This window comes from Muscardinus avellanarius (genome assembly GCF_963383645.1).
Source record: "Muscardinus avellanarius genome assembly, chromosome: 11".
NCBI lineage: Eukaryota > Metazoa > Chordata > Mammalia > Rodentia > Gliridae > Muscardinus > Muscardinus avellanarius.
In genome coordinates this window covers 62,135-86,697 of record NC_137797.1, presented here as the reverse complement: position 1 = coordinate 86,697, position 24,563 = coordinate 62,135, and the positions used below count along the sequence as shown (strand labels likewise).

The following is a 24,563-nucleotide window of genomic DNA, read 5'->3' as shown; positions in this document are numbered from 1 at the left end:
TGGAAAGTATGCTGAGAGTACATACTTGGCAGAGAAAAGACAGTATTTCCCCCAGCAAATAATGAGGATCCACTGATCTGAATCAGTCTCCTTTTAGCCATAGAGAGCTGCTTCATCTTGCCACAGCAGGGGTGACGCTCCTCAGTCTGTGGGTCTGCAGACCCTGAACCTGAACAAAGCAGGACCTAGAAAGAGCCATTGGCAATGGAAACCTTGCCGTGGGGTGAAGGGGTGGGCCGTGGGGGCCCCTCACCCAGAGAAGTTAGGCCGGCATGGATCAGTTAAGCCAGAGGCCTGTCTGGTCGGCCTGCTGGGGTGGGTGGGAAGGCCACCCCTGCTGATTGGCCAGGAGGCCATGGGGCTTTGTGAGGTCACAGCTTATGGGCCAGGCAGGGGTAGGAGTATGGTAGAGATGCTGCCAACTGCCATTCTGCTGGCCGTGGCAGTGTCTGCAGTTGCCAAAGATAACTCCACGTGTGAGTAAGTGTCCGGCTGCCTTGGTGGGGGAAGGGTGTGTAGGTCCTGTCCAAGGCTGGGGAGGGGGAAAGCTTGGGCCTTAGCATTCTCTGGGTCTCTCACTTCCTGTGACCTGCATCCCCAGTTCATACCGTCTCTGCTTTTAGAACCATCAGCTTTCTGCAGTTTCTCCTGAGAGGGAGCCCTCTGCTACTATGTCTGTGCTCCCCACTTTTCCAAGATCTGACCCCACTACCTCTCAGACATCGAGTCCTGATTTTCAGCACCTCCTGTCTCTCAGTTGGCCATGGAGGACTTTACCATACACCTGTAGACTCACCCTGAGACTCCATGATGCCAATAACTCCCCAAATGCTGGAGGCCTCTCCTGTGACACAGTTCCCAGAACACCGTCTCTGGATCCCCACTGCTCCTAGTGTGCCGCCATGCCTGGGGACCACTGTGCCTGCTTGCAGCTGCTCTAAGCTCCTGTCACAAAAACCCCTGTAGCCCCAAGACCCCCTCAATAAACTGACCTTACCTATGAGCCTTTCCTAAGATGGGCTCTGAAGACCACAAGCCATTGTCCCCCTGTCCAGACCTTTAACTATGTTTCTAGTTCCTGCTCTACCCAAGATGTCCACATCTCCAGAGCCCACATAGCCCCATGACCTCTCTACCTTCCTGCTCTACACAGGACTCCTCCCACTTCCGGGACCCACAGAGCCCCATAACCCCTCTACCCTCCTGCTCTGCCCAGGGACCCCCACAACTCCAAGCTTCATGCATCCCCAGGTCTGCCCCCCCCCTTTCTCACCTTGTGTTGATACCTACAAGACCCAAGAAATTGCCCTCCCAAACCGCTTCCTAACTCTTTAGCTTCCTCAGGCACACCCAGGCTCCCCTTCCATAGGACCCTGCATCTCTTGCCACACTCCCCAACCCCGTGTCCCTGCCTCCCCCAGGTGTAGAGGCCCCAAACTGGCTGTGCTCCTGTTGGCTTGAATGGTGTCCCGGTCTCTCCTCAGTGGCCCCTGTGGGTTACGGTTCAGGCAGAACCCACAAGGGGGCTTCCGGGTCGTCGGAGGGCAGGCAGCGGAGCAAGGGGCCTGGCCCTGGATGGTCAGCCTCCAGATTTTCATGTCCCACAACCACCGCAGGTACCATGCCTGTGGAGGCAGCCTGCTGAACTCCCACTGGGTGCTTACAGCAGCCCACTGCTTCGACAGCAAAAAGTATGTGGGGACACATGGTGGGAGGCCTGGACGCTGTCCTTGGGAGGGCTGCTCCCCAGGGGCTCTGTGCAGGGGCTCCCCGGGGTTCTGGGCTGGGCCGGGGAAGGCTCTGAAGGTTGTTTTCATGAGAGGCTTCTGGCCGGCCTTTGTGTCCACAGAAAAGTCTATGACTGGAGGCTGGTTTTTGGAGCTCAAGAAATTGAGTATGGGAACAATAAACCTGTACGGGCGCCTCTGCAGGAGAGATACGTGGAGAAAGTCATCATCCATGAGAAGTACAACGTTGTGACTGAGGGGAACGACATCGCTCTTCTGAAGGTCACCCCTCCAGTCCCCTGCGCGCGCTTCATTGGGCAGGGCTGCCTGCCCAACTTTAAGGCAGGCCCTCCCAGAATTCCCCAGACCTGCTACGTGGCTGGCTGGGGTTACATCAGTGAGAAAGGTGAGCTTGGGAAAGGCACTGCCTGCGCTCTGTAGGGGTCTCCGAGGTGTGACTAGTGCTGATAGCTGCTGAACAATTTTCAGTCATTGCCATGAACAGAGCCTATCACGGTATCCTTTCATGGCTGGAGAAACTGCAAGGGGACCTGAGTTCTCACCTGGGGCAGCCAGGGGCCAAGGGGAGTCTGAGTGGCAGTCTCAGGTAGAACTTCGCATGTGTCTTAGAGTCCATTCTATGTTGCTATCTGGCACTGGGAGTCCCAGTTGCTGGGTTCTGGAAATTAGGAATGTCCTCTTAAGGCAGCATGTGGTTTTTGTGGCCACAGGCCAGTGTTTCTCATCTGTACAAAGAAGGGCTGGATCCGATGGCCTCTGAGTGAAATGTTCCCATTCTCTGCAACCCTGGGATGCCTTCATTACCGGCAACAGCAAGGGCTCCTAGTCCTTGGGCAGTCATAGCGCCAACCACTGCCCTTCCATCTGAGCCACTGGACCTTCTCTCAGAGCCTGGGAGGCAGGCTGGCAAAGGGTGGGGTTCTGCAGGTCCTAAACATTCTAGTGTGTCAGGCCCCTTGGAGCTGTCCAGCAGTCCCATGCAGTTTGAGAGGGCTGTAGCTGCCTCTCTAACCCTCTCTGTCCTTGGCAATCTGTCTGCCTCTCCCCAGCCCTAGATCTCTTACCTGCCTCTATCCCCTGGCTCACTTGGTCTCAGGTGAGTGGTGAGCAGGGAAGTCCCTCCACAGTGAGCCAGCTCACAGAGCCCGCGAGTGAGGGCCTAGCGCCATGTGACTGCTGGCTGCTCTCCATGAGCCCAGGGGCACTGCTTGCCCAGCAATCATGGATCCCCTGAGGCGGCAGTATAGGACAGCATTGCTAGCCAGCAGGCACAGGGGACCCACACTTTTGGCTTTACTTACAGGGCCGAGTGAGTTTTCATCCAGTTCCATTAGGGATGGGAAAATGGGACTGGAGCAAGTCAGCTCTCACTCTCTCCTGACAATGGAATGTTTAGGTTTCCTATTCAAGGCAAAGTAGGCATTTGGGGTTTAAAACAGCCTTTTTGGTAACAGAATTTTCCTTCAGACTTGCTTTTTTCTCTTGAAGATTGATCTAGTTTCTGACAGGCTTGCTACCTGTTCTGTCCCTCAGAGAAGGGGGTCTTGTCTCAGCCACTCTTTTCTTTACTGGCCTTTGCTTCCAGGTGGCTGTCACTTCCTGCACTGGGGGTGCAGCCCCATCTTAGGGGCTGACACCCTGGTGTCCAGAGTGAGAATAGTCACTATTCTTATTTGATATTCTGTCTACTCTTCTGTCCAAAGCTCAGAGTTTCTTATAGTCCCTAGAAGGCCGACCTTAGGATCCCTACTGTTACCCCCTTTGCTATCCTATTGCTCAAGAGGACTGTAGGTTCTGAGATATACTTTGGATGTCAAGCAAGACCTTTTTGTTCTACAATCTCCGGGAACTTGATGGCTTTTCTCTCTCTCTTTTTTGGGGGTGGTGGTGGAGGGAAAGGCTCCTACACTGGGCTGTGTCTGAGCCAGGGCCATACCGACCACATGAGATGCTGTCATGACGGGGTCTGGAGCTGTGAAGGAGGCCCTGACTCAACTCTCTTGCTCCTAAAATCTCCTCAAAGCAGATCTGAGGCATACTGGGAGGGGCTCACTCATCTGGCCCCAGCAAGTCCTGTCCACAACTGGACAAAGGAGTCCCGATGAGGATCAACAGCAAGGAATGTGACTGCTGTCCAAACTGTGGGGTGGGAGTTGTACACTGGACCTGGGCCTGTGGGGGGCAATCCTGGCCAGCTTCTCACGTTAGGTGGGTGGTGCTCCTGTCCCTGACCCAAAAGAGGACCAGCAGGATCTGTGACTCCGAGTGAGTGGCACTTGCGAGTTGCTTTGTGAATGCTCCACCTAACCCCATCTGCCAGCAACACATGTGCCCGTCCTCCCTCCCTTTTCTCTCCCTTCACCCAGGTAACAGTCCCCACCTTCACCCTCAGGAGTGTTTAAAGAGATGGGGATGGGAGGAGGTGGGCTCCCCCTCCTACCCATGTCCTCCAGATCACTGACCATTGAGTGACCTGGCTGCAGGCTCCAGGCCCTCGCCTATACTGATGGAGGCCCGTGTGAATCTGATTGACCTCGATCTCTGTAACTCCACCCAGTGGTACAATGGGCGCGTGACGTCAACCAATGTGTGTGCAGGGTATCCTGAAGGAAAGATCGACACCTGCCAGGTAACCCTTCTTCTGATGCCAGGGCTTCCCAGCCCCTGAGGAAAGCTCAGGGTGGGTCTCCGAGCTCTACAGGCTCAGCTCCTTGCTCAGAGCCCTGCTCCAGTGACACCTTCCTGGTCCTTCTCCCACACCAACAGTCACAATGAGGACAGGAAGCTGGGCGTGGTGGCGCACACTTGTAATCCCAGCATTTAGGAGGCTGAGACAGGAAGATCTTAGTTCACAGACAGCCTCAGCGACTTAGTGAAGCCCTTTGCAACTCAGTGAGACCCTGTTTCAAAATAAAGAATAAAAAATAGGGCTGAGGGTGTGGCTCGGGGGTAGAATGCCCCTGGGTTCCATTCCCAGTACAACCACCACCACCACCACCACAACAACAACAAAAGCAATGAGGACGGGAGGTGATACCCATCAGCTGCCCCACAGAGGACTGGTCACCACACTCAGTACCTGTCCCATCTTTACACACAGGACATGTCACCCAAACCTAGCCCTGAAGGAGAGGGTACCACTCTTCCCCAGTGTGTGAAGGGTCCAAAGCTGCCCGTGCTTGTGTGCAGGCAGAGGCAGTAGGAGCCTGACAGCTCATACCCCACAATCCAGCAGAAGCTGCTGGCACCCTTCAGACTTTCCCATCCATTCCTGGCCGCAGAAGCCCTGTAGTTGCAGAAACTGTCCTCCGGGGCCTGGAGAGTGACTCAGGCTGAGAGTGACCTCTGTGTCCTTTGGGCAGGGGGACAGCGGCGGTCCTCTCATGTGCAGAGACAACGAGGAGAGCCCCTTTGTGATCGTGGGGATTACGAGCTGGGGGGTAGGCTGTGCCCGTGCTAAGCGCCCTGGAATCTACACAGCTACTTGGGACTATCTGGACTGGATTGCTTCCAAGATCGGTCCTAATGCCCTGCACTCAATTCAGCCTGCCACCCGTCCTCCTCCCACAACTAAGCCACAAATCCCTGCCCGACCCCCTAACTCCCGCCCTCTCACTGCTAAACCTCTTTGGTATTTCCAACATTCTCCTCGTCCTCCTTCTCAACCAAGACCACCTCAACCTTTTCCACAGCGCCCCCAAGCCCCTGCAGCCCCACCTCTCCTCCCTCCCCTACCCCCAACCCCTCCCCCTCCCCCTCCTCCACCCCCTCCCCTACCGTCACCTCCCACCAAACATCCCCAAGCACTTTCTTTTGCCAAGCGCCTCCAGCAGCTTATAGAGATCCTAAAGGGGAAGGCTTATTCTGGAGCAAGGAGCTCTTATGAGGCAGAGATCTTGGAGCTCCCAGAACCCACCTTCTTCTCCTGACACAACTCTGCTTTCTACAGACCCAGCGAACCCTTCACTCCTGAGAAAAAGAGATAAAATAAACAGATCTATATTTATAAATATATATATGTATATATATGTGAAGAGATGCTTTCTGGATTTCTATCTACTGGCCCAAACTCAACACAAACCCCCTCCATCAAATCTACCCCCCTCTATTTCACTCTCCATTGAGGTGGAATTGCTTGTACATTCATGGAATAAGGTGGCCTAGGTCCATCCTAGGTCCATAGGCCAGGACTGATCTTTATTTCACTTAGTGAAATTGCCAGATGTTGGAGGGAAGGGCAGTCTCTGCATCTGCAATTCAGGAACATGTGCCTTGGAAGAGCCACTGCGAGCTGAACTGGGCTAGGCCCAGGCCTCTTCCCTTATTGCACCCTGCTTTGTCCTTCCATTCCAGTTAGCCAAAGTGCTACTTTTTTTTTTTTTTTTTTTGCGGGTCTGGGGATGGAACCCAGGGGCATTTGACCTCCGAGCTACAGCCCCTGCCCTATTTTTTTAAATTTATTTTGAAACCGGGTCTCACTGAGTTGCAGAGAGCCTCACTAAGTAGCTGAGGCTGTCCGCGAACCGTGATCTGCCGGCCTCAGCCTCCCAAATGCTGGGATTACAAGTGTGCACCACCACGCCCGACTAAAGTGATACTTTTAATTTAATTTTTTTTTTTTTTTGCCATACTGAAGATTGAACCCAGGGGCATTCTACCTCCAAGATGCACTCACAACCCTAGTATTTAGTCTTTTATTTTTGAAACAGGGTCTCACTGAATTGCGAAGGGAAGGCCTCCCTCACTAAGTAGCTGAGGCTGTCCACGAACCAGTCTCAGTCTACTGAATGCTGGGATTACAAGCATGCGCCACCACACCTGGTTATATTTTTTATACTTTATTTTGAGAAATAGTCTCACTAAGTTGCAAAGGGACCTCACTAAGTAGCTGAGGCTGGCCACGAACCTGTGATCTTTCTTCCTCAGCCTCCCAAATACTGGGATTTCAAGCATGTGCCACCATACCTGGCCTACAGAAAATGATTTCACAACAGATGAAACTGCACAGGATAGAAGTCTGAGTCCAGAAAGGCAGTCATGGTGGGGCCACAGACACAAATGAAAAGACTCAAGGAAGAGGCTTTGGCTATAAATTTGATTAGCAAAGCCCAATGTGGTGGCACAAAGCCAGCCTCAGCAACTTAGTAAGGCTCTTAGCAATTTAGCAAGATCGTTTCCAAATTTAAAAAAATATATAGGGCTGGATAGCCCAGAGGTAGGAAGTCCTTGGGTTCCACTGCCTGTAACACACACACACACACACCCACACACACACACACACACACACGAGGAAATCTGCCAGGCGTGGTGGCACACGCTTGTAATCCCCGCGCTTGGGAGGCGGAGACAGGAGGATCACGCTGGTTCGAAGCCAGGCTCACACTAGGTTGCTAAGAGTCTTGCTAAGTTGCTGAGGCTGTTCAAATCTATGATCTTCCTGTCTCAGAACTGGGATTACAGGTATGTGTGTCACCATGCCTGGCTCACTTACATACTTTTAAAATCATTTCTTCCTATCAGAGGCTTGCCTTCTAATTCTCTAAACAGTATCTTTTGAGGAACAGAAGCTTACTTTTTTTTTGGGGGGGGGATGAGGATGGAACCAGGGGCATTCTACCTATGAGCTACACTCCCAACCCTATTTTTCAAATTATTTTAAAATAGTGTCTCACTGCGTTGTGAGGGTCTCACTAAGTAGCTGAGGCTGTCCGCGAACTGTCTTGGCCTCCTGAATGCTGGGATTAGAAGCTCTACATTTTTTTTTTTTTTTTTTTTGGTACTAGGGATGGAACCCAGGGGCATTCTACCTCAGAGCTACACTCCTAGCCCCCTATTTCTATTCTTTCTTTTTCTTTCTTCCATTCTTCCATCCTTCCTTCCTTCCTTCCTTCCCCTTTCCTTTCCTTTCCTTTCCTTGTTTCTTTTTGTGGTACTGGGTGGGGGGACCCAGGGGCTTTCTACCTCTGGGCTACACCTCAGCCCTATTTTTAAAATAATTTATTTGGAAACAGGGTCTCACTAAGTTGCTGAGAGCCTCACTAAGTAGCTGAGGCTGGCTTTGAACCTGTGCGATCCTCCTGTATCAGCCTCCCAAGCGCAGGGATTACAAGCATGCACCACCACGCCCGGCTTTCTTTTCTTTCTTTCTTTTTGCAGTAGTGGGGACTGAACCCAGAAACATTCTACTTCTGAGCTACACCCCCAGCCCCCCCCCCTTTTTTGGTGGTATTGGGGTTCCTGGAAGCCCTTCTACCTTCGGGCTACACTCCCAGACCCATTTTATTTTTGGAAACAGGGTCTCTTAAGCCAGCGCGACTGGCTTCGAACCTGCGCGATCCTCCTGTCTCCACCTCCCAAGCGCGGGGATTACAAGCATGCGCCACCACACCTGGCCATTTTTTATTCTTTATTTTGAAACAGGGTCTTACTAAGTTGTGGAAGGCCTTACTAAGTAGCTGAGGCCAGCCATGAACCTGCAATCCTCCTGTCTCAGCCTTCCAAGTACTGAGATTACAAACATGCACCACTACTTTTGGCCAATTTATTATTTTTCTTTTTTGTTTCTTTTTCTTTTTCTTTTTTTTTTAAACTGGGGATGTAACCCAGGGGCATTCTACCCCCAAATTACAACCCCAGCTCTGTTTTTTATTTTTTATTTTGAAATAGGGTCTCAGTAAGCTGTGGAGGACCTCACTAAGTTGCTAAGGCTGGTCACAAACCTGCAACCTCCTGTCTCCCATGCTGGATGACAAGTGTACAACACCACATCCAGCTCCAATTTGTTCTTTTATAGGTCATATTTGTTACGGATTTAGGGAGAGTATGGTGTGGGGAGACTGTTCCCTGGGGACCCCTGCGAGGGTTCCGGACACACTTTCCCCCAACCCATAACAAAAGCCAAAATGACCAAAAACCAGAAAATTACTACGGGTTCTTGTCCTAAGCTAAGAATAAATAGGCATAGCTTGGACAGTTGCTGAAGATTTAAAGAAGTTTATTAGAAAGATAGAAATACAGAAAATAGAAATACAGCCCCATGCCAAAATGGCATGGGGGGGTGACTCAAAATGAATACACCAAAGGGATTACACGTGGACCAGACTTCTTATATCCATGACCTCCATCTTGTTTATGTGATTCTGATGTAGTGAATGTCCCTGTAAGGTACCTCCCCTCAACCCTGTACGGTACCTCCCCCAGCAAGGTGTGGCAAAGTGTCTCCTCTCCTGAAGGGCAAGGTCGAACCCTGCTCTATCCTCCCTAGATCATCATGTAGATCTGTCTTTAGATAAAGGCCTAGATCTGTCTTTAGATAGAAAAAGGCCTAGTTCTCCTCTCCTATTGACTGGTTAATTACTTTGAGCTAGGTTAATTTACACTGGAATAGCTGCCTGTTTTAGGCAGAAATCAAGTCCTTTCTTTACCCATGTCTGCCGCCATTTTGACACAACTATTTTGAAATATACCAATTATTTTCTTTTGAAATATATTAATAATCAGAGCTTTCCCAAATCTTCCTAGGCCATTCCAATACTGGTTCAATATTTATTTATTTATAATTTATGTACCAGGGAGTCAACCCAAGGTCATTCTACCTCTTAGGTAATCCCCAGACCCATTTTATTCTTTATTTTGGATCAGGGCCTCACAAAGTTATTGAAAGTTGACCTTGAACCTGGGATCCTTGTCCCACCATGTCAGACTAAGTCATACAGTTGATGTCAGAGCAAACACATCTTTGCTTAACCAGAGACCAGAGAAATTTTCTTTCATGTTTTCTTCTAGAAATTCAGAGTTTTAGGCTTTACATTTAGGGCTATGATACATTTTGAGTTAATTTTTGTATGTGGGGAGAACTGTGGTTTGAAGTTCCCTTCTTTGTATGTGGACATCCAGTATTTACAGCATCATAGCTTGAAAAGAGTCTCCTTTCTCCACTGAGTTGCTCTGTACACCTCAAGAAAATCAGTTGCTCATATAAGTTGTTCAAAATAAAAAATAAGATAGGAATAGGAGGGTAAGAGGTAAAATGCCCCTGGGTTTAATCCTCAGTACCACACACATAAAATTTTGTTTGAAACAGAGTCTCGCTATATTGCTGAAGCTGTTCTTGAACCTGTGATCCTCCTATCTCAGCCTCCCAAGAACTGGGATTATAGGCATGTGCTACCACACCTGGTGAGATTGGACATTCTTGATTGGTTCCTGGTCGAAAGGTAAATAATTCAATCTTTTACCACTTAGTATGTTAACTATGGGTCTTCCACAGATATTCTTTATTAGGTTGAGGATTTTTCTATGCTAATTTTGTTTTTTGAGGTACTGGGGATAGAACCCAGAGGCATTCTACCTCCAAGCTACACCCCCTGTCCAATTTTTTTATTATTTTATTTTTTGGTGGTACTGGGTTCCTGGAAACCCTTCTACCTCTGGGCTACACTCCCAGACCTATTTTATATTTTTATTTGGAAACAGGATCTCTTAAGCCAGAGAGGCTGGCTTTGAACCTGCGCGATCCTCTCTGCCTCCCAAGTGTGGGGATTACAAGTGTGCACCACCACAGCTGGCTTATTCTTTATTTTAAAACAAGGTCTCACTGAGTTGTGGAGGGCCTCACTAAGTAGCTGAGGCTGTCTGTGAACCACCATCCTCTGGTCTCAGCCTCCCAAATGCTGGGATTACAAGTGTGCGCCACCATGCCCGGCTATTCTTTATTTTTGAAACAGGGTCTAAGTTGCAGAAGACCTAAGTAGCTTAGGTTAGCTGTGACCCTGAGATCCTCCTGTCTCAGCTTCCCAAGTACTGGGATTACAAGCGTGTGCCACCATGTCCAGCTAGCACCACAATTTTTAATAGATAAAAGTTGGAAGCCAGGCATGGTGGCACACGCTTATAATCCCAGTACTTGGGAAGCTGAGACAGGAGGATCATAGGTTCGCGGCCGGCCTCGCTACTTAGTGAGGTACTCCACAACTTAGTGAGTCTGTTTCAAGATAAAAAATAAAAATGAGGCTGGGATTGTAGCTTGGAGGTAGAATGCCCCTGAGTTCAATCCCTAGTACTGTTAAAAAATAATTAGAAAAAGATCAAGTGTTCACCAACAAATGGACAACAGATTGCGTGTGCACATGATGGAACCTGATTTAGCCATAAGCAGGAACACACAAGTCTGGAGGAGGATCGCGGGTTCAGGGCCAGCGCACAGTAACAGACCTTGTTAAAAAAAAAAAAATAGAGCTGGGTGTGGTGGCGCATGTTTGTAATCCCAGCACTTGGGAGGCTGAGACGGGGATCGTGGTTCGAAGACAGCCTCAGCTACTACTTTGTGAGGCCCTTTGCAACTCAATGAGACCCTGTTTCAAAAAATAAAGAATAAAAAATAGGGCTGGGAGTGTAGCTTGGAGGTAGAATGCCCCTGGGTTCTTACCCCAGTACTGGAAAACAAAACAAAACAAAAACAAAGCATAGAAACTGGGATATAGGCTCAGTGATAGAATGCCCCCCCCAACCAGGTTCAATCCAGTAAGCGCGCGCACACACACACACACACACACACACACACACACAGGAAGTAACACGGGATGTGTGGGTGAATCTTGGAAGCATTATGCTAAGTGGAAGAAGCCCGACACGAAAAGTCACATATTGTATGAGTTCATTCATATGAAATATCCAGAATAAAGCCAGGGCGTGGTGGCACACACTTGTAATCCTAGTACTTGGGAGGCTGAGACAGAAGGATCGCAGGTTCATAGTCAGACTCAGCTACTTAGTGAGGCCCTCTACAACTTAATAAGACCCTGTTTGCAATAAAAAATTTAAAAATTGGGCTGGGGTTTAGCTCAAAGGTAGAATGCCTCTGGGTTCGATCCCCAGTAAAACACACACACACACACACACACACACACACACACACACACACACGTCCAGAATCAATCCACAGAGACAGAACGTAGACTAATTAGTAAGGGGTTTTACTATAAAGTGACAAAAGCATTTTCAGGGATGGTAGACAATATTATGACTGTGTTAAGGCATGCAATGGCTGACTTAATATGTGAATTTTTTTGTGGTACTAGGGATGGAACTCAGTGGCATTGTTCCTCCAAACTATACCTCTAACCCTATTTTATTCTTTTATTTTGAAACAAGATCTCATAAAATTGCAGATGGCCTCATTATCATTATTATGTGAATTTAAGAAGTTATTTAAAAAAGATTCATGGGGCTGGGCATGGTGGTGCATATTTGTAATCCCAGCAATCGGAAGGCTGAGACCGGAGGATCAAGGTTCTCAGACAGCCTCAGTTACTTAGTGAAGTCCTTTGCAACTCAGTGAGACCCTGTTTCAAAATTATAGAATAAAAAAATAGGCTGGGGGTGTAGCTTGGAGGTAGAATGCCTCTAGGTTCTATCCCTAGTAACACACACACACACACACACACACACACACACACAAAGAGATTCATGGGTAGTAGTGGTCTCCATTATAACCCTACCTTAGTTTATCCATTTGGCCTCTGCAAAAACCACTTAAATCACAGAGATGACAGTGAATTCTCTAAAACTTAAAGAAGTGGCCTAATTGCACCTGTCATGCAGGACTTGGTGTCTTTACTGAAGCAGAATGACAGAACCTTCTAAACATGGTGATTATGACTTGGAAAAATGCAGTCCTACCAGTAACTTCTTTCACACAGGACCAACTGCTGTATAATTGCATAATTTGTGGTTCTGTTTAAGGCTATGTTAATTCTCCTACTCTCAGATTTGGACCATTCTGACCTCTCATAGAACAAAATTTCTGTCCAATATATTGATAATTATATGCTAACTGGACCTAGGGATCTAAGTACTCCAGATGCCTTGATAAGATGCATGTACCTCAGAGGGTAGAAGGTAAGCCATACAAATATTTTGGGTCCTGCTAAAGTGGTAAAATTTAGAGGTTTACTTGGTCTGGGCTAGCTTAGTACATGATTGCCAAAAATGGATTGCTGCCCATCAGGGGTGACCTTGAAAGATGGTGAGAGGAATTCAATGCACAAGAGCTTCAGGCAGTGAAAGAGGCTGCAAATGCCGTGGAGGGAAGTGGTCTTACGCTAGGGTACTTGTAGACCTATGTGTCGCAGCTGAGTCACCTTCCACCTCGGCTAACTGGCACCAGAGACCCTGGTCTTGAGGCAGGAGGACCAGCTCTGGGGTAATCTGTCCCCAGCTCCCCAGTCTCCCTGCGGTGGGGAGGTACGTCTAAAGGCGGCCTCTAGCTGAGCCAGCAACTGCTTAGCTTCTTGCCTACCGCACTCTCTGAAAGTCAATACTAATGGTGAATTTTAGTGTGTAGTCTAAACAAAGTGGTTTGCATAAAAAAAAAACAACAACCACCTCTCACTGGGCTAGGGGCGTTGCTCAGTGGTGGAATGCTTTCCTGGCATGGCCTGGGTTTGATTTCTAGCAGTGCAAAGCAAAGCAAAACAAAAAGCACAATTATTAATGATTTAATTTTTTTTGAGGGTCTGGGAATGGAACCCAGGGACATTTGACCTCAGAGCTACACCCCTGCCCTATTTTTTATTCTTTAATTTTGGTGCTACTGGGGTTCCTGGAAACCCTTCTACCTCCAGGCTACACTCCCAGACCAATTTTTATATTTTTATTTGAAAACAGGGTCTCTTAAGCCAGCGAGTCTGGCTTCGAACCTGTGTGATCCTCCTGTCTCTGTCTCCCAAGTGTTATTCTTTATGTTGAAACAGGGTCTCGCTAAGTTGTGGAGGGCCTCACTAAGTAGCTGAGGTTGTCTGTGAATCGCGATCCTCCGGTCTCAGCCTCCCGAATGCTGGGATTACAAGCGTGTGCCACCACGCCCGGCTAGAATGAATAATGATTTAAAATAAATAAAGCTATTCTCCCTCATTACTATTTTGGAGATCTGTATCTTTTTTTGTTTTTTCCCTCAGCACACTTCACATTCATGAAGCACACATGTATATCCAATGTTTATATAATAGAATCTTTACTTTAAAAAGGAAACAATATAAACAAAATAAATTAATGACCACAATGAAAATGATGCTCAAGATGATCACAAAAGCATTCTAGCAAGCCACAGATTTGGGGCAGGGAGCAGAGGCCGCAGGACAGCTAATCCTCAGCAGTCACCAGCCACCCCAGAAGACAGTGTCCAACTTGTTCTAGGCAATGGAGGAAAGCCTCCTCTGCTGATGAAGAGGCTTCAAAGGAGCTGTTCTGAAAATGGATTTCCTATAATCTGAATGGGTATTCTTGTGGGGCTGTGACCCACTGGTTGCCAACAGTAATATCCATTACTTTTCTCTACATATTTGTATGACTGAATACAGCTAGACTTGTCACCAGCTTTTATGTAATTTTAACAAAAAGCCTGTTCCTCTGATCTTGGCCTGAACTAGAAGAGCTCCTAAAACAGTTGCTCAAAATTCTGGAATGAAGAGCTGTCTGCTCAAAACCATTTTAAAGAAGTTGCCCAGGAGACTACAGGGGAAAGAGGACAGAACCATTATACATTCTGCAGTGGGGGAATCAGGGAATCAGGATTTAGCAATCATTCTCTTGGCAGAAATGCAAGGAACAGTCCCTTAGGTCAATTTTAGGAAGAAAAAACTCCAATCACCCAAATGACCATTTACTCAAGAGATAAGTGGTTCCTAATTTACAGCTAGGGGTAGGGTGGGAGGTGTGAAAGGTGCTGGTCCCTAGTTCTGCTACAAGGTCTGCCAGATCCTCAGACCTGTTCAGTGTGTGATGCTGCTGGCCTCGTCCTATACTATGGGGTGGTGGGTTTGCAGGAGGCTGAGCAGGGTTGGCCTGGGGAGGGTCTCCATTCAGGGATGTAGGAATAATCAAAGGCTCCCCCACCACACCCCAAAGTCAGCCATGAGAGGCTGCCCTCTAATCAGGAGGGGGACAGGCTCTCCATCTTGCCACTCTGCTCTTGGTCTGGCACATCCTCTTCTTTCTGTTCCAGCTTGAAGTTCTGTGAACAAAGTTGCAGGTGAGACCTGACCCTGCATTTGCCCAACTGTAACTCTGATGTGCTTAGGGTGGCAAGGGCAGGCAAAAGTCACTCTAGCTGGGCGTGGTGGTGCATCCTTGTAATCCCAGCATTTGGGAGGCTGAGACTGGAGGATTGTGGTTCGTGGACAGCCTCAGCTACTTAGTGAGGCTCTTTGCAACTCAGTGAGACCCTGTTTCAAAATAAAGACTAAAACATAGGGCAGAGGGTATAGCTTGGGGGTTGAATATCCCTGGGTTCCATCCCCAGACCCGCAAAAAAAAAAAAAAAAAAAAAAAAAGCCACTCTATTGGTAAAAGCCACATCTCTAAAGAGAAAGCCAGCTTTTTATGTCCCACCCCAAACTGGACCTGACCCACCTCAAGCTCCTGCAAAACTTCATCCATGAAATCCTGTGAATTCTGTTTGTAAGACACTGCTAAACGAATTGCATCATTGAAAAGCTGTGGTAGGAATGGGGAAGCAGAGATTGTGGAAGCAAGGTGTGGCCGTGGGCAGGGGGCACTAACCCTCCCCTAAAGTTAGCAAACTCATTGTTCAATTCACCTTTCCCCATCCCCCTGACTCAGGCATTGTCAATGGATTTTTGCCTCATCAAGCCTAGGCCCACACCCTCTCCCCTACCCATCTTCGCTCTTCCCTTCACACCCTCCCTGTAATGCCACCTGGCCCCACATCAGCGCATCACTTCTGTAGTCTACCACATTACCTTTACAACGTTGGTGCCATCAGCAGCTGAGACAAAGTACAGGGGCAGAGAGAATTTCCTGGCAAAATTGAAGCTTTTTTGGGTCACGTGTATGTCTGCTGCAGAGAGAAGCAGGACATTGGCCTGTCCATCCAGGGAAAAGGAGAGGGGTTTGAAGGGAGGGTCAGTGGAGGCCTCATTTCAGAAGTGGGATAGCAACAATCAGGAGAGATGTTCTCAAGAGTTCAGTTAACAAGGGTCTGTGTCTTGTCAAGAGGGCAAGGTTGGCTCAGCTGGCATCTTTACTGGGGAGGGAATATCTTGGGAAAGAGGACAAAGGCTGCCCACCCAAAAAAGGAAGAAATACGTGGTGACAAGTCCCCAAGAATGCTGTTACCCAAGTGCAGGGATGGCCTACCATCAATTTTGTTGGCCACCACAACGCATGGGATCTCTGGCCTGAACTCCCGAAGTTCTGCATACCAGGTGCTCAGGTTCTTATAGGTGACTTTCCTTTGCACATCAAATACCTGCAAAGGGTTGGAGAAGACAGTTCAGGTGTGTCCATGTCTCCACAGCCTACCTCCAGATGACTCGCATACCCAAGCAGGCAAGCCTGGGCATGTGTCCAGCACTTTGATCACTGGTCACATGGATTCTGTCTGTGGGGTACAGGTGAGGGTGGTACTACCCATAAGAGTAGGCTGGGAACTCTGGCACCCTCGGAAGAGGGTCCGAGAGGAGCCAATGAACAACTGTCACAGGCAGAAGGAAAAGCGGTGAGCTCAAACTACAAATGCCAGAGCAGGACTGAAACTGGACTGGCTGGGGCTGACCTCCATACTTGAGGGTCAGACTTCTGGCTCTACACCATCCCCATTTGCTACCCTCCCCCCAAGTACTGGGGATCAAACCCAGGGAGGTTCTACCTTGAAGCTACACTCCTAGCCCCCCACCCTTTTTTGCAGTACTGGGAATGGAACCCAGGGGCATTGCACCTCCAAGCTACACCCCCAGCCCTATATTTTAGTCTTTTAATTTTTGAAACAGTCTCACTGATTTGTGAAGGGCCTAAGTAGCTGAGGCTGTCCATGAACTGTGATCTTCTGGTCTCTGCCTCCCAAATGCTGGGATTACAAACGTGTACCACCACACCCAGCATTCCTAGCCCTTTTTAAAAAGAATTTTGAAACAGGGTCTTGTTAAGTTGCTGAAGGCCATGCTAAGTGTCTAAGGCCAGCCTCAAGCCTGCGATCCTGTCTGTTTCCCAGGGACTGGGATTACAGATGTGTGCACTATGCCCTGCATGTTCAGTACCTTAGTTATCAGTAATAAAACTCTGGAAACCCTTACTTCTGTGCCTAAGGTAGTGTGGGAGGAGTAGGTAACGGGCCCTTCCTTACCTGCAAAAGCCAGGATGGAAGGCAACTCTCTCCTGACCACTGTGCCCACCAGCTGGTAAACTCCTGTGGGTAGCATGTGTGGCCCCCACCCCACCTGCACCCCACAGAGTCCATGTGACCAGTGGTTAGAGCGCTGTGGGTGCATATAGGAAAGACTGACTAATGAGATACCAGAGGAGGCTGCGTGAAGGAGGTGGCATCCAACCAGGGTAAAGGGGAGTGAACTGTGGGAGAGCTAGAGGAGAGGGTGGGCAACAGAAAGCCAAACAGACATGCTCCTTCTGTAGCTGTTCCTTATGAGTGAGGCAACACCCACTGGGGCCAGGGTAAGGCTGCAATCAAGACAACTGCTAAGTGGGCGGGGGAGGCTGAGTGGTGTCAAATGCTACAAAGAACAGGCAGACTTCCTGGTTCCTCTCAGGCACTGGCTTGGAATCTACCACCTGTAAGCAAGCCATCAGCCCACACTGACCCAAGCCAGAAGACACGTGCAGTAGCACCTGCCTGTAACCCAGCCAGTGGCTAGCGTGTGCGCAGATGCCTAGTACCCCACCTGGGGAGTCTTCCCACCGAGACCCAGACATTAGGGATTCCCAACCCAGCAAAAAAAAATTGGTTGTTTTCAGCTGGGGATGGTAGAGCACGCTTGTAATCCCAATGGTTGGGAGGCTGAGGATCATGCAAGTTCGAGGCCGGCCACAGCTACTTATTGAGGCTCTGAACAACGTAGCGAGATTGTTTCCAAACAAAATATAAAAATAGGTCTGGTAGTGTAGCCTGGAGGTAGAAAGCGCCTGGGTTCTATCCCCAGCTCCACATGTGGGAAAGAAAAAAAGAAAATAGTTGTTTTGTGTCACCAAGTTTTGGGCTTTATGTAAAAGACCTTGAATACTATTCTAAGAAGTCTGAGTGATTGAGGTTTTCCGTTGGTGACAATTGCTAGGATTCATAATTAAGAAAACCAGTCTAGTTGGGTGTGACCGGGGGATCGTGGTTCTCAGACAGCCTCAGCTACTTAGGCCCTCTTCAACTTAGTGAGACCCTGTTTCAAAATAAAGAATAAAAAATAGGGCAGGGGGTGTACCTCAGAGGTCAAATGCCCTTAGGTTCCATCCCCAAATCCGCAAAAAAAAAAAAAAAAAAATCAGTTTATTGGGCTGGGGGTATAGCTTAGTGGCAGAGTATATCAGAGTATATGCTTAAGCAGGCATGAGGCCCTAGGTTCAATCCAGGAAAGAGAGAACACAGCAGGAACTCCTAGAGGACCCAGGTCTTCATGGCCCTTCTCTCACTTTGCAATCCTTCCTCAAGCTGTGTTTCAGGTATTCTTGTGGCACTTACTATACCTTGTCTATAGGGTGCAATCCTGACCACTGTCCTAGTCTGTACAGCGAGAGGCTGGGAGTGAGGTGAGGGCTGGTCTGAGAGGGAAAGGTCCCCAGGAAACAGCAGGGAGCTTCTCTAGGGGTGTGCTCCAAAGGGGGGGTGTGGCCCTGCCTTAGTCACAGCTGCTGCTGAAGCCCTGAGCTCTTTGTCCCTCTGCTCTTCACCTTTCCTTTACCCATCTCTACCCAATGCAAGCTTACCTGGCTTGTTCTCACTTAGCAGCTCTGGGGAGCACATGTGCCTTCATATGTCTGGGTGGCCCTGCCCCCTCTTTCACAGCACCCAGCTTGGTTAGGAGGGCACAGGACTACTGAGTTCCTTGTTCCTGCACACCTCAAGTCAGAACTGCCCAGTGCCTCTGTCCACCTCCCACCTAGTTTCATACCATGATGCAGGCGTGGGCCTTGTGGTAGTAGGAGGCGTGCATGCTCTGGAACCGCTCCTGGCCTGCTGTATCCCAAAAGTCTGCAATGTGAACATAGTTCTGGCTGACGGGGCCGAAGGGGAAAAAGACCCCGTGTCTCAAGCACTTCTGTGCAGAAACACAACATTCATATGGTATACAAACAACAGCCCATGTTTGAGTACATGTGCAGCATGAGGAGGAACAGACATCACACAGTTTCATAGGTGTCCTTGGGACAGTGTGCTTGATATACTGGGGGGAGGGGGGTCTGTGTACACATGTGTGCATTGGACACAGGGCCAGGAGGAAGACTCAGACAGAAGGCCCCAGGAGAGGGAAGGTAGGTGGATTACACTCCATTCTCAAGATGCAGGGTCCTCTAAAGTCTGAACTTCCCTGTGTGGTAAGCACAGATGGTGGATAGGCAGGTAGGATGAGCGGCCTGGCCAAGGAGGAGGCTGTGACCTCGGCCAAGCCCTGTGTGTGGGGTAATGTACAAGCCATGTTAACTATTGCTTATACTGGCTGAAAGAGAACCCTTGATGGGGACAGCTACTGCCTTGTGCTCTGTGCGCTTCTTCCTCCCACAAGTACAATCTTCCATTTGCTCTTCTGAAGCCCAGCCCATAAACTGGTCCTGGCCAGGGCTGGGTCAGAAGCTGTGTGTCCTGTGCTTCTCCTGTCTTGTGGGCTTTCCCATTTCCTCTCTCCCTGAGTCCCTCCCACGAGTCTCCTGGTGCCTCTCCCCCTCTTCCACCTCCTTCCCATTAAGGCTCAAGGCTGGGCCTGGGCTGCTCACCCACGAGGATAGTTTTGCCGTCCACTGTGGCTGTGTGCTTATACAGAGTTAGGGCATACGTGGATAGCTGCTGTGGCTGGCTGCATTTAGGTTAAGGAGTAAGATGAGTAGAAGAGGAGGTAAGGAAGGAGTGAGGAATGGGAAGAATGGTTTTGATGGAATAGGCCCTCTCCCTCCATTTCTTTTTGGAGTTATTTAGATTTTAAATAAAATGGGTTTTGCATCTGGAAGATTGGGCTCTCAATGGCACAAGCTAGAAAGAAGGGCAGGGACACCAGGGGCTGGGAGTGTGTCCTGGGCATCTAAGTCTGAGGAAACTTGGAACATTCACATAGAAGCTGTCATAAGTGGCACCATGAAGCTGGAAAATGCAACTGTGGATGCCTCAAATCCTGTGCAGACAGACCTCTCATAGGCTTGAAGGAAACCCTAGTTCTAGAAGCAAGATGGCAGAGAGCTCTGAGGAGCCAGACAACTAATAGGCTGTGTATACACTGAGTCTGCCTATGTGTGAAACCTGAACAAGTCTGGGCAGAGCTGGGCGTGGTGGTGCATGCTTATAATCCCAGCATTCGGGAGGCTGAGACTGGAGGATCGCAGTTTGTGGACAGCCTCAGCTACTTAGTGAGGCCCTTCACAACTCAGTGAGACCCTGTTTCAAAATAAAGAATAAAGCCAGGCGTGGTGGCGCACGCTTGTAATCCCTACGCTTGGGAGGCTGAGACAGGAGGATCGCACAGGTTCAAAGCTAGCCTCAGCTGCTTAGTGAGGCTTTCAGCAACTTAGTGAGACCCTGTTTCCAAATAAAATATAAAAAAGGTCTGGGAGTATAGCCTGGAAGTAGAAAGCCTCTGGGTTCCATCCCCAGTACCACCAATAAAAAAAAATAAAAAATAAAAAATAAAAAATAGGGCTGGGGTGTAGCTCGGAGGTTGAATGCCCCTGGGTTCCATCCCCAGACCCGCCAAAAAAAAAAAAAAAAAAAAAAGTCTGGGCAGTAGTGCCGCCTGAAGCCACAAGATACTGGATAGTTTAACTGGCAAAGCCAAGACCAAGGAGGTAGGCTGAGTGCACAGGAGCATGTGATATGACTTGGAGCAAAATAGACTCAGAGTCCAGGGTGACTACCTTGCTCAGCCTTGGGATGCCAGGACAGAGAACACACGTTAGAGAGGTTTTCTTACCTGTGGCCCACGGTAGATCCACCTGGGAAGATTTTTAAAAACCTCCCAGTTGTAGGGTGAGCTTCACTCCACACCTATACAGTGTAACAATTTATGGGAAAGGGGAGAAGCTGGTAGCTTATGTTTTATAAAGTTCATTCCTATCAAACTTTTAAAATATTTTTAAAGATATTAACATATTAAACATAAGACTCTAGTTTTGAGGTCAGAGGTTAAGTGACTTGCCCACGGTCAGAGCTAAGGGGGAGGCAGGATTTGAATCCAGGTACTTGATCAAGACCAAGTGCTAGCCGGGCGTGGTAGCGCACACTTGTAATCCCAGCATTTGGGAGGCTGAGACCAGAGGATCGCAGTTCACAGACAGCCTCAGCTACTTAGTGAAGCCCTCTGCAGCTCAGTGAGACCGTTTCAAATTAAAGAATAAAAAAAAATTGGGCAGGGGATGTAGCTTGGAGCTTGAATGCCCCTGGGTTCCATCCCCAGACCTGCAAAAAAAAAAAAAAAAAAAAAAAAGACGGAGTGCTGTGAGCCATTCTTACTTCCTAAAAGAAAAGCAATTCCAAACAGAGTATTAATTGTGTGATGTCACATGGGTTGACTGGTGAGAGGCCACTATGAAGGAAACCTGTGGTTCACTTGCCCACAGCTCCTCTCTGGGCTGGGCGGTAGGTGGAGATGCAGGTGAACGGGAAGAGCCACAGGAATAAGGGGCATCTTGAGCCTTGAAGGATACAATCCATTCATGAGAAATCTCTCCATGAGTCTGTAAGAGGAATGCATAAGGCTGTTATCAGGCAGTGTCTCTCTCTTCCCCTCCCCAAATTCCACTCTCTTTACGACTTTTCCCCAATCCCCTCCTTAACACACACAAGTGAGATGATTCCCTCATTTCCCCTGCACATATGGGTTGTAGCCAAGAGTCCTCCCTTGCCAACCAATAGAAATCATGCTCCTCTGTGCCTCTGTAAGCTTTTCTAACAACTCAGACCCATTCTGGGCCTTGTCATTCTTCCCTAATTTCACAACATACTTGGACTTGCCCACAGCACTGTCCCCCAGGCAGATGATCTTCACGTGGTCATCAGTATCGTATTTTTCTTGGTCTAGCTCAGGGGTTCTGTCCCCTGCCATTGGCTCTTAGCTGTAGAGAGAGGCCCAGCCAGGAGGTCTTGTTACTGTCTGAGAAGGTAAACAAGAGTTAGCTGTTAGAGATAAGAAGTCTCCTCAACCAAGTCTATTTTTTCCTCCTCTTGGACCAGAGCTGATGAGGAGCCTGAGGGTACATATCCTTCTCCATCACCACCAAATTGGCTGTGATTTGAGCCTCAAGACTGTAACCTTGTCCCCACAAGATTTCTCCTATATCATCTCCCTAGTGCAGGCATGATCAGGCCATACCTCCCGCCTGTCATGCTGAAGCTTTACCAAGTTCAACACACAAGTTTTCTCACTTGTAAGAGTAATGAAAAATAGTGTTCAAGTCCCATGGTAAGTGTGAGATACTGTCTGGCAAAAACAGCCTGAGCTCTCATCAATGAATGACACAGATCACTTAACCAAAGATGCCAACCCTCCATTCCTGACTCTGTCCTGGTGCCTCTCACCCCACTCCAATCTTCCTCCTGCTGCAGTTATATCCTTCAACGTGGATATTCTTTTTTAATCTCCTCTAGCGGTTGCATGCATCTCCTAAATGAGGATGATGCTCAACTGGACCTATATAAAGACTGCTTCCCTTTGTGCCAGACTCATATGTAACTGCCTGCCAGCTTTGTAAATAGGAGACTAATGCACACAGGCAAAAGTGAGGAGGTAAACAGGCACTGATTACCACTACGTATTCTTAGGACTAAAAGCTTTCATTGTCGCTAAGTCTTTTAAGGCTAAAGCCTTTCATTTCCATTACATCCTTACTGTAGGTAAACATTAGAACACAAGGGCAGAGAGGAACTCCGCAGTTTAACAGCCACAGCCTCTTCCTGCCTGAGTACCTACACAGCACCCGGGTTCTGACTGCTTTTTTAATACCAGAACAATTTTCCCATACCAGCACAGCTGGGCATACTAAACACATGCTAAACACAAATAGCTTTAGTTCTGTCCACCCCAAATGCTGCACCCTACCTTCTCATCTATACATGTCACCATTATCCAGTGTCAACATCATCTCTAAGCGGGTTCCACTCTCTCACAAACATTCCTAAGAATGTACCACCTTCCTGACTCTGCACTAGTGGGCACACAGAGATGATACTGTGATGTCGACCTAGCAGCAGTAACTCGGACTTCAGGGTTCGGGGGTGTGAGCCACAATGGTGACCGCCAGCTGCGCTAAGGGCTATAACGGAGGTGCACGCAGCCAGGAGCAGAAAACACCAAAGGGGCCAATTTCCTTGCCGTGCCTCTGCACTGGCAGGGCCCCTTTGCTCCCAGCAGCGCCCTCAGCCTCGGTGCAGCGCGGGAGGGCGGCGCGGGATTCACTCTTCCACCGCCCAGACCGAGCGACCTGGGAAAAGGTCAAATTCAGCCCAGCGCTTTACAGTCGAAACCTTCGATGGCTACCGTGTCTTCACGACCCAGGGGACAGATTCCTTCCCTCCACAAACACTGCGGGTCACCCATCGCAATGCCGTGCGAACCCAGTTTGGTCCTTCCCCGACCCGGCCCTCCCAGGGCCACCGACCGTCGGCGACTCAGACCGCAGAAGTCGAACAGCGCGGGGAGGCTGCGTCCCCACGTACCGCCCGAACGAGGGCCCGAGGCACTGCAGGGGTACCAGCTCGCCCCGACCGCCTGCGCGCCAAGACCGCACTTCCGGTCCACTTCCGGTTGCGTCCCTGCAGCTGCTACGTAACCGTGCCAGGACCCCAGGAGGGCTGTCTGCGCGCGCCCGAAGGACCCCGCTGGGACGCGGGTGGCTGGCGTAGTGCCTGGCGTGAGTCCGCCTCTGGTTCCTGAGGTCAATGTCCGGAGGCTAGCTCCTTGCAGGACAAATCAAACAGCATTAACAAAGAGGATTAGAAAGAATTTTTATTGCATTGATTAATATAGCAAGGTGGCTGGTTACCCATAGGCAGAGTAGCCAGCAAAAGTAGATATCCCATAGTTTAGCTTACCTTTTTTTTTTTTTTTTTTTTTTGTACTGTGGATGGAACCCAGGGACATTTTGCCTCTGAGTCTCACCCCAAGCCCTATGTTTTTTTTTTTTTTTTTTTTTAATCCTTTATTTTGAAACAGCATCTCACTAGGTAGCTGAGGCTGGCTGTGAGCCTTAGATCCTCCAGTCTCTGCCTCCTAAGTACTGGGATTACAAGCATGTGCCACCATGCCCGGCTGTGCTGGTATTGGAAAATTGTTCTGGTATTAATTTCCAAAATGTAAAAAGCAGTCAGAACCCGGGTGCTGTGTAGGTACTCAGGCAGAAAGAGGCTGTAGCTGTTAAACTGCGGAGTTCCTCTCTACCCTTTGTTCTAATGTTTATCTACAGTAAGGATGTAATGGAAACGAAAGGCTTTAGCCTTAAAAGCCTTAGCGACAATGAAAGCTTTTAGCCCTAAAAATACATAGGGGTAATCAGTGCCTGTTTATCTCCTCTCTTGCGACCTGGCCTAGATATTGGAAAGGTAAATTCTGTGTGCTGCTTCAAAGCACCTATAGTTGATGAACAACCAATACTGCCTACTACAATAGAGGAAAGCAGGTGGATTATTGACCCCTGCACTTAGTGCACAGTCTGGAGGCAAAGAGGCACCTTTGCCTTGGTAATGCTGATAAGGACATACCAATACAAAATCTATTTAAAAGCTGGAGGTGGAGAGGGGAGGCCAGAGTTCCATTTTCGAGCTCTCCAGTGTGTCTCGGGGCATGCTGCTTTTTCTTCTCTGTTTCCTACTAATTT

The 24,563-nt window shown here is 48.8% G+C and overlaps 2 protein-coding genes across 3 annotated transcripts; one reads left to right on the top strand and one right to left on the bottom strand.

The window, feature by feature from the left end:
* Positions 1 to 403: 403 nt before the first annotated feature.
* Positions 404 to 5,208, top strand: ACR (acrosin; the record flags this gene model as incomplete). Of its 2 annotated transcripts, none has more annotated exons than XM_080705764.1 (5): positions 404 to 480; positions 1,485 to 1,691; positions 1,850 to 2,133; positions 4,232 to 4,377; positions 5,140 to 5,208. In XM_080705764.1, 5 exons carry the CDS (start codon positions 404 to 406, stop codon positions 5,206 to 5,208), a joined length of 783 nt encoding a protein of 260 aa, XP_080561890.1. The 2 variants fall into 2 exon arrangements, with proteins under 2 accessions (XP_080561890.1, XP_080561889.1); XM_080705763.1 differs by having other exon boundaries at positions 5,119 to 5,208.
* A 9,471-nt stretch (positions 5,209 to 14,679) lies between these two features.
* RABL2B (RAB, member of RAS oncogene family like 2B) lies at positions 14,680 to 21,796 on the bottom strand (the record flags this gene model as incomplete). The annotated part of the gene is made up of 8 exons (XM_080705125.1): positions 14,680 to 14,760; positions 15,159 to 15,242; positions 15,509 to 15,606; positions 15,906 to 16,017; positions 18,662 to 18,741; positions 19,482 to 19,561; positions 21,399 to 21,428; positions 21,696 to 21,796. 8 exons carry the CDS (start codon positions 21,794 to 21,796, stop codon positions 14,680 to 14,682), a joined length of 666 nt encoding a protein of 221 aa, XP_080561251.1.
* Between the last annotated feature and the right edge of the window lie 2,767 nt (positions 21,797 to 24,563).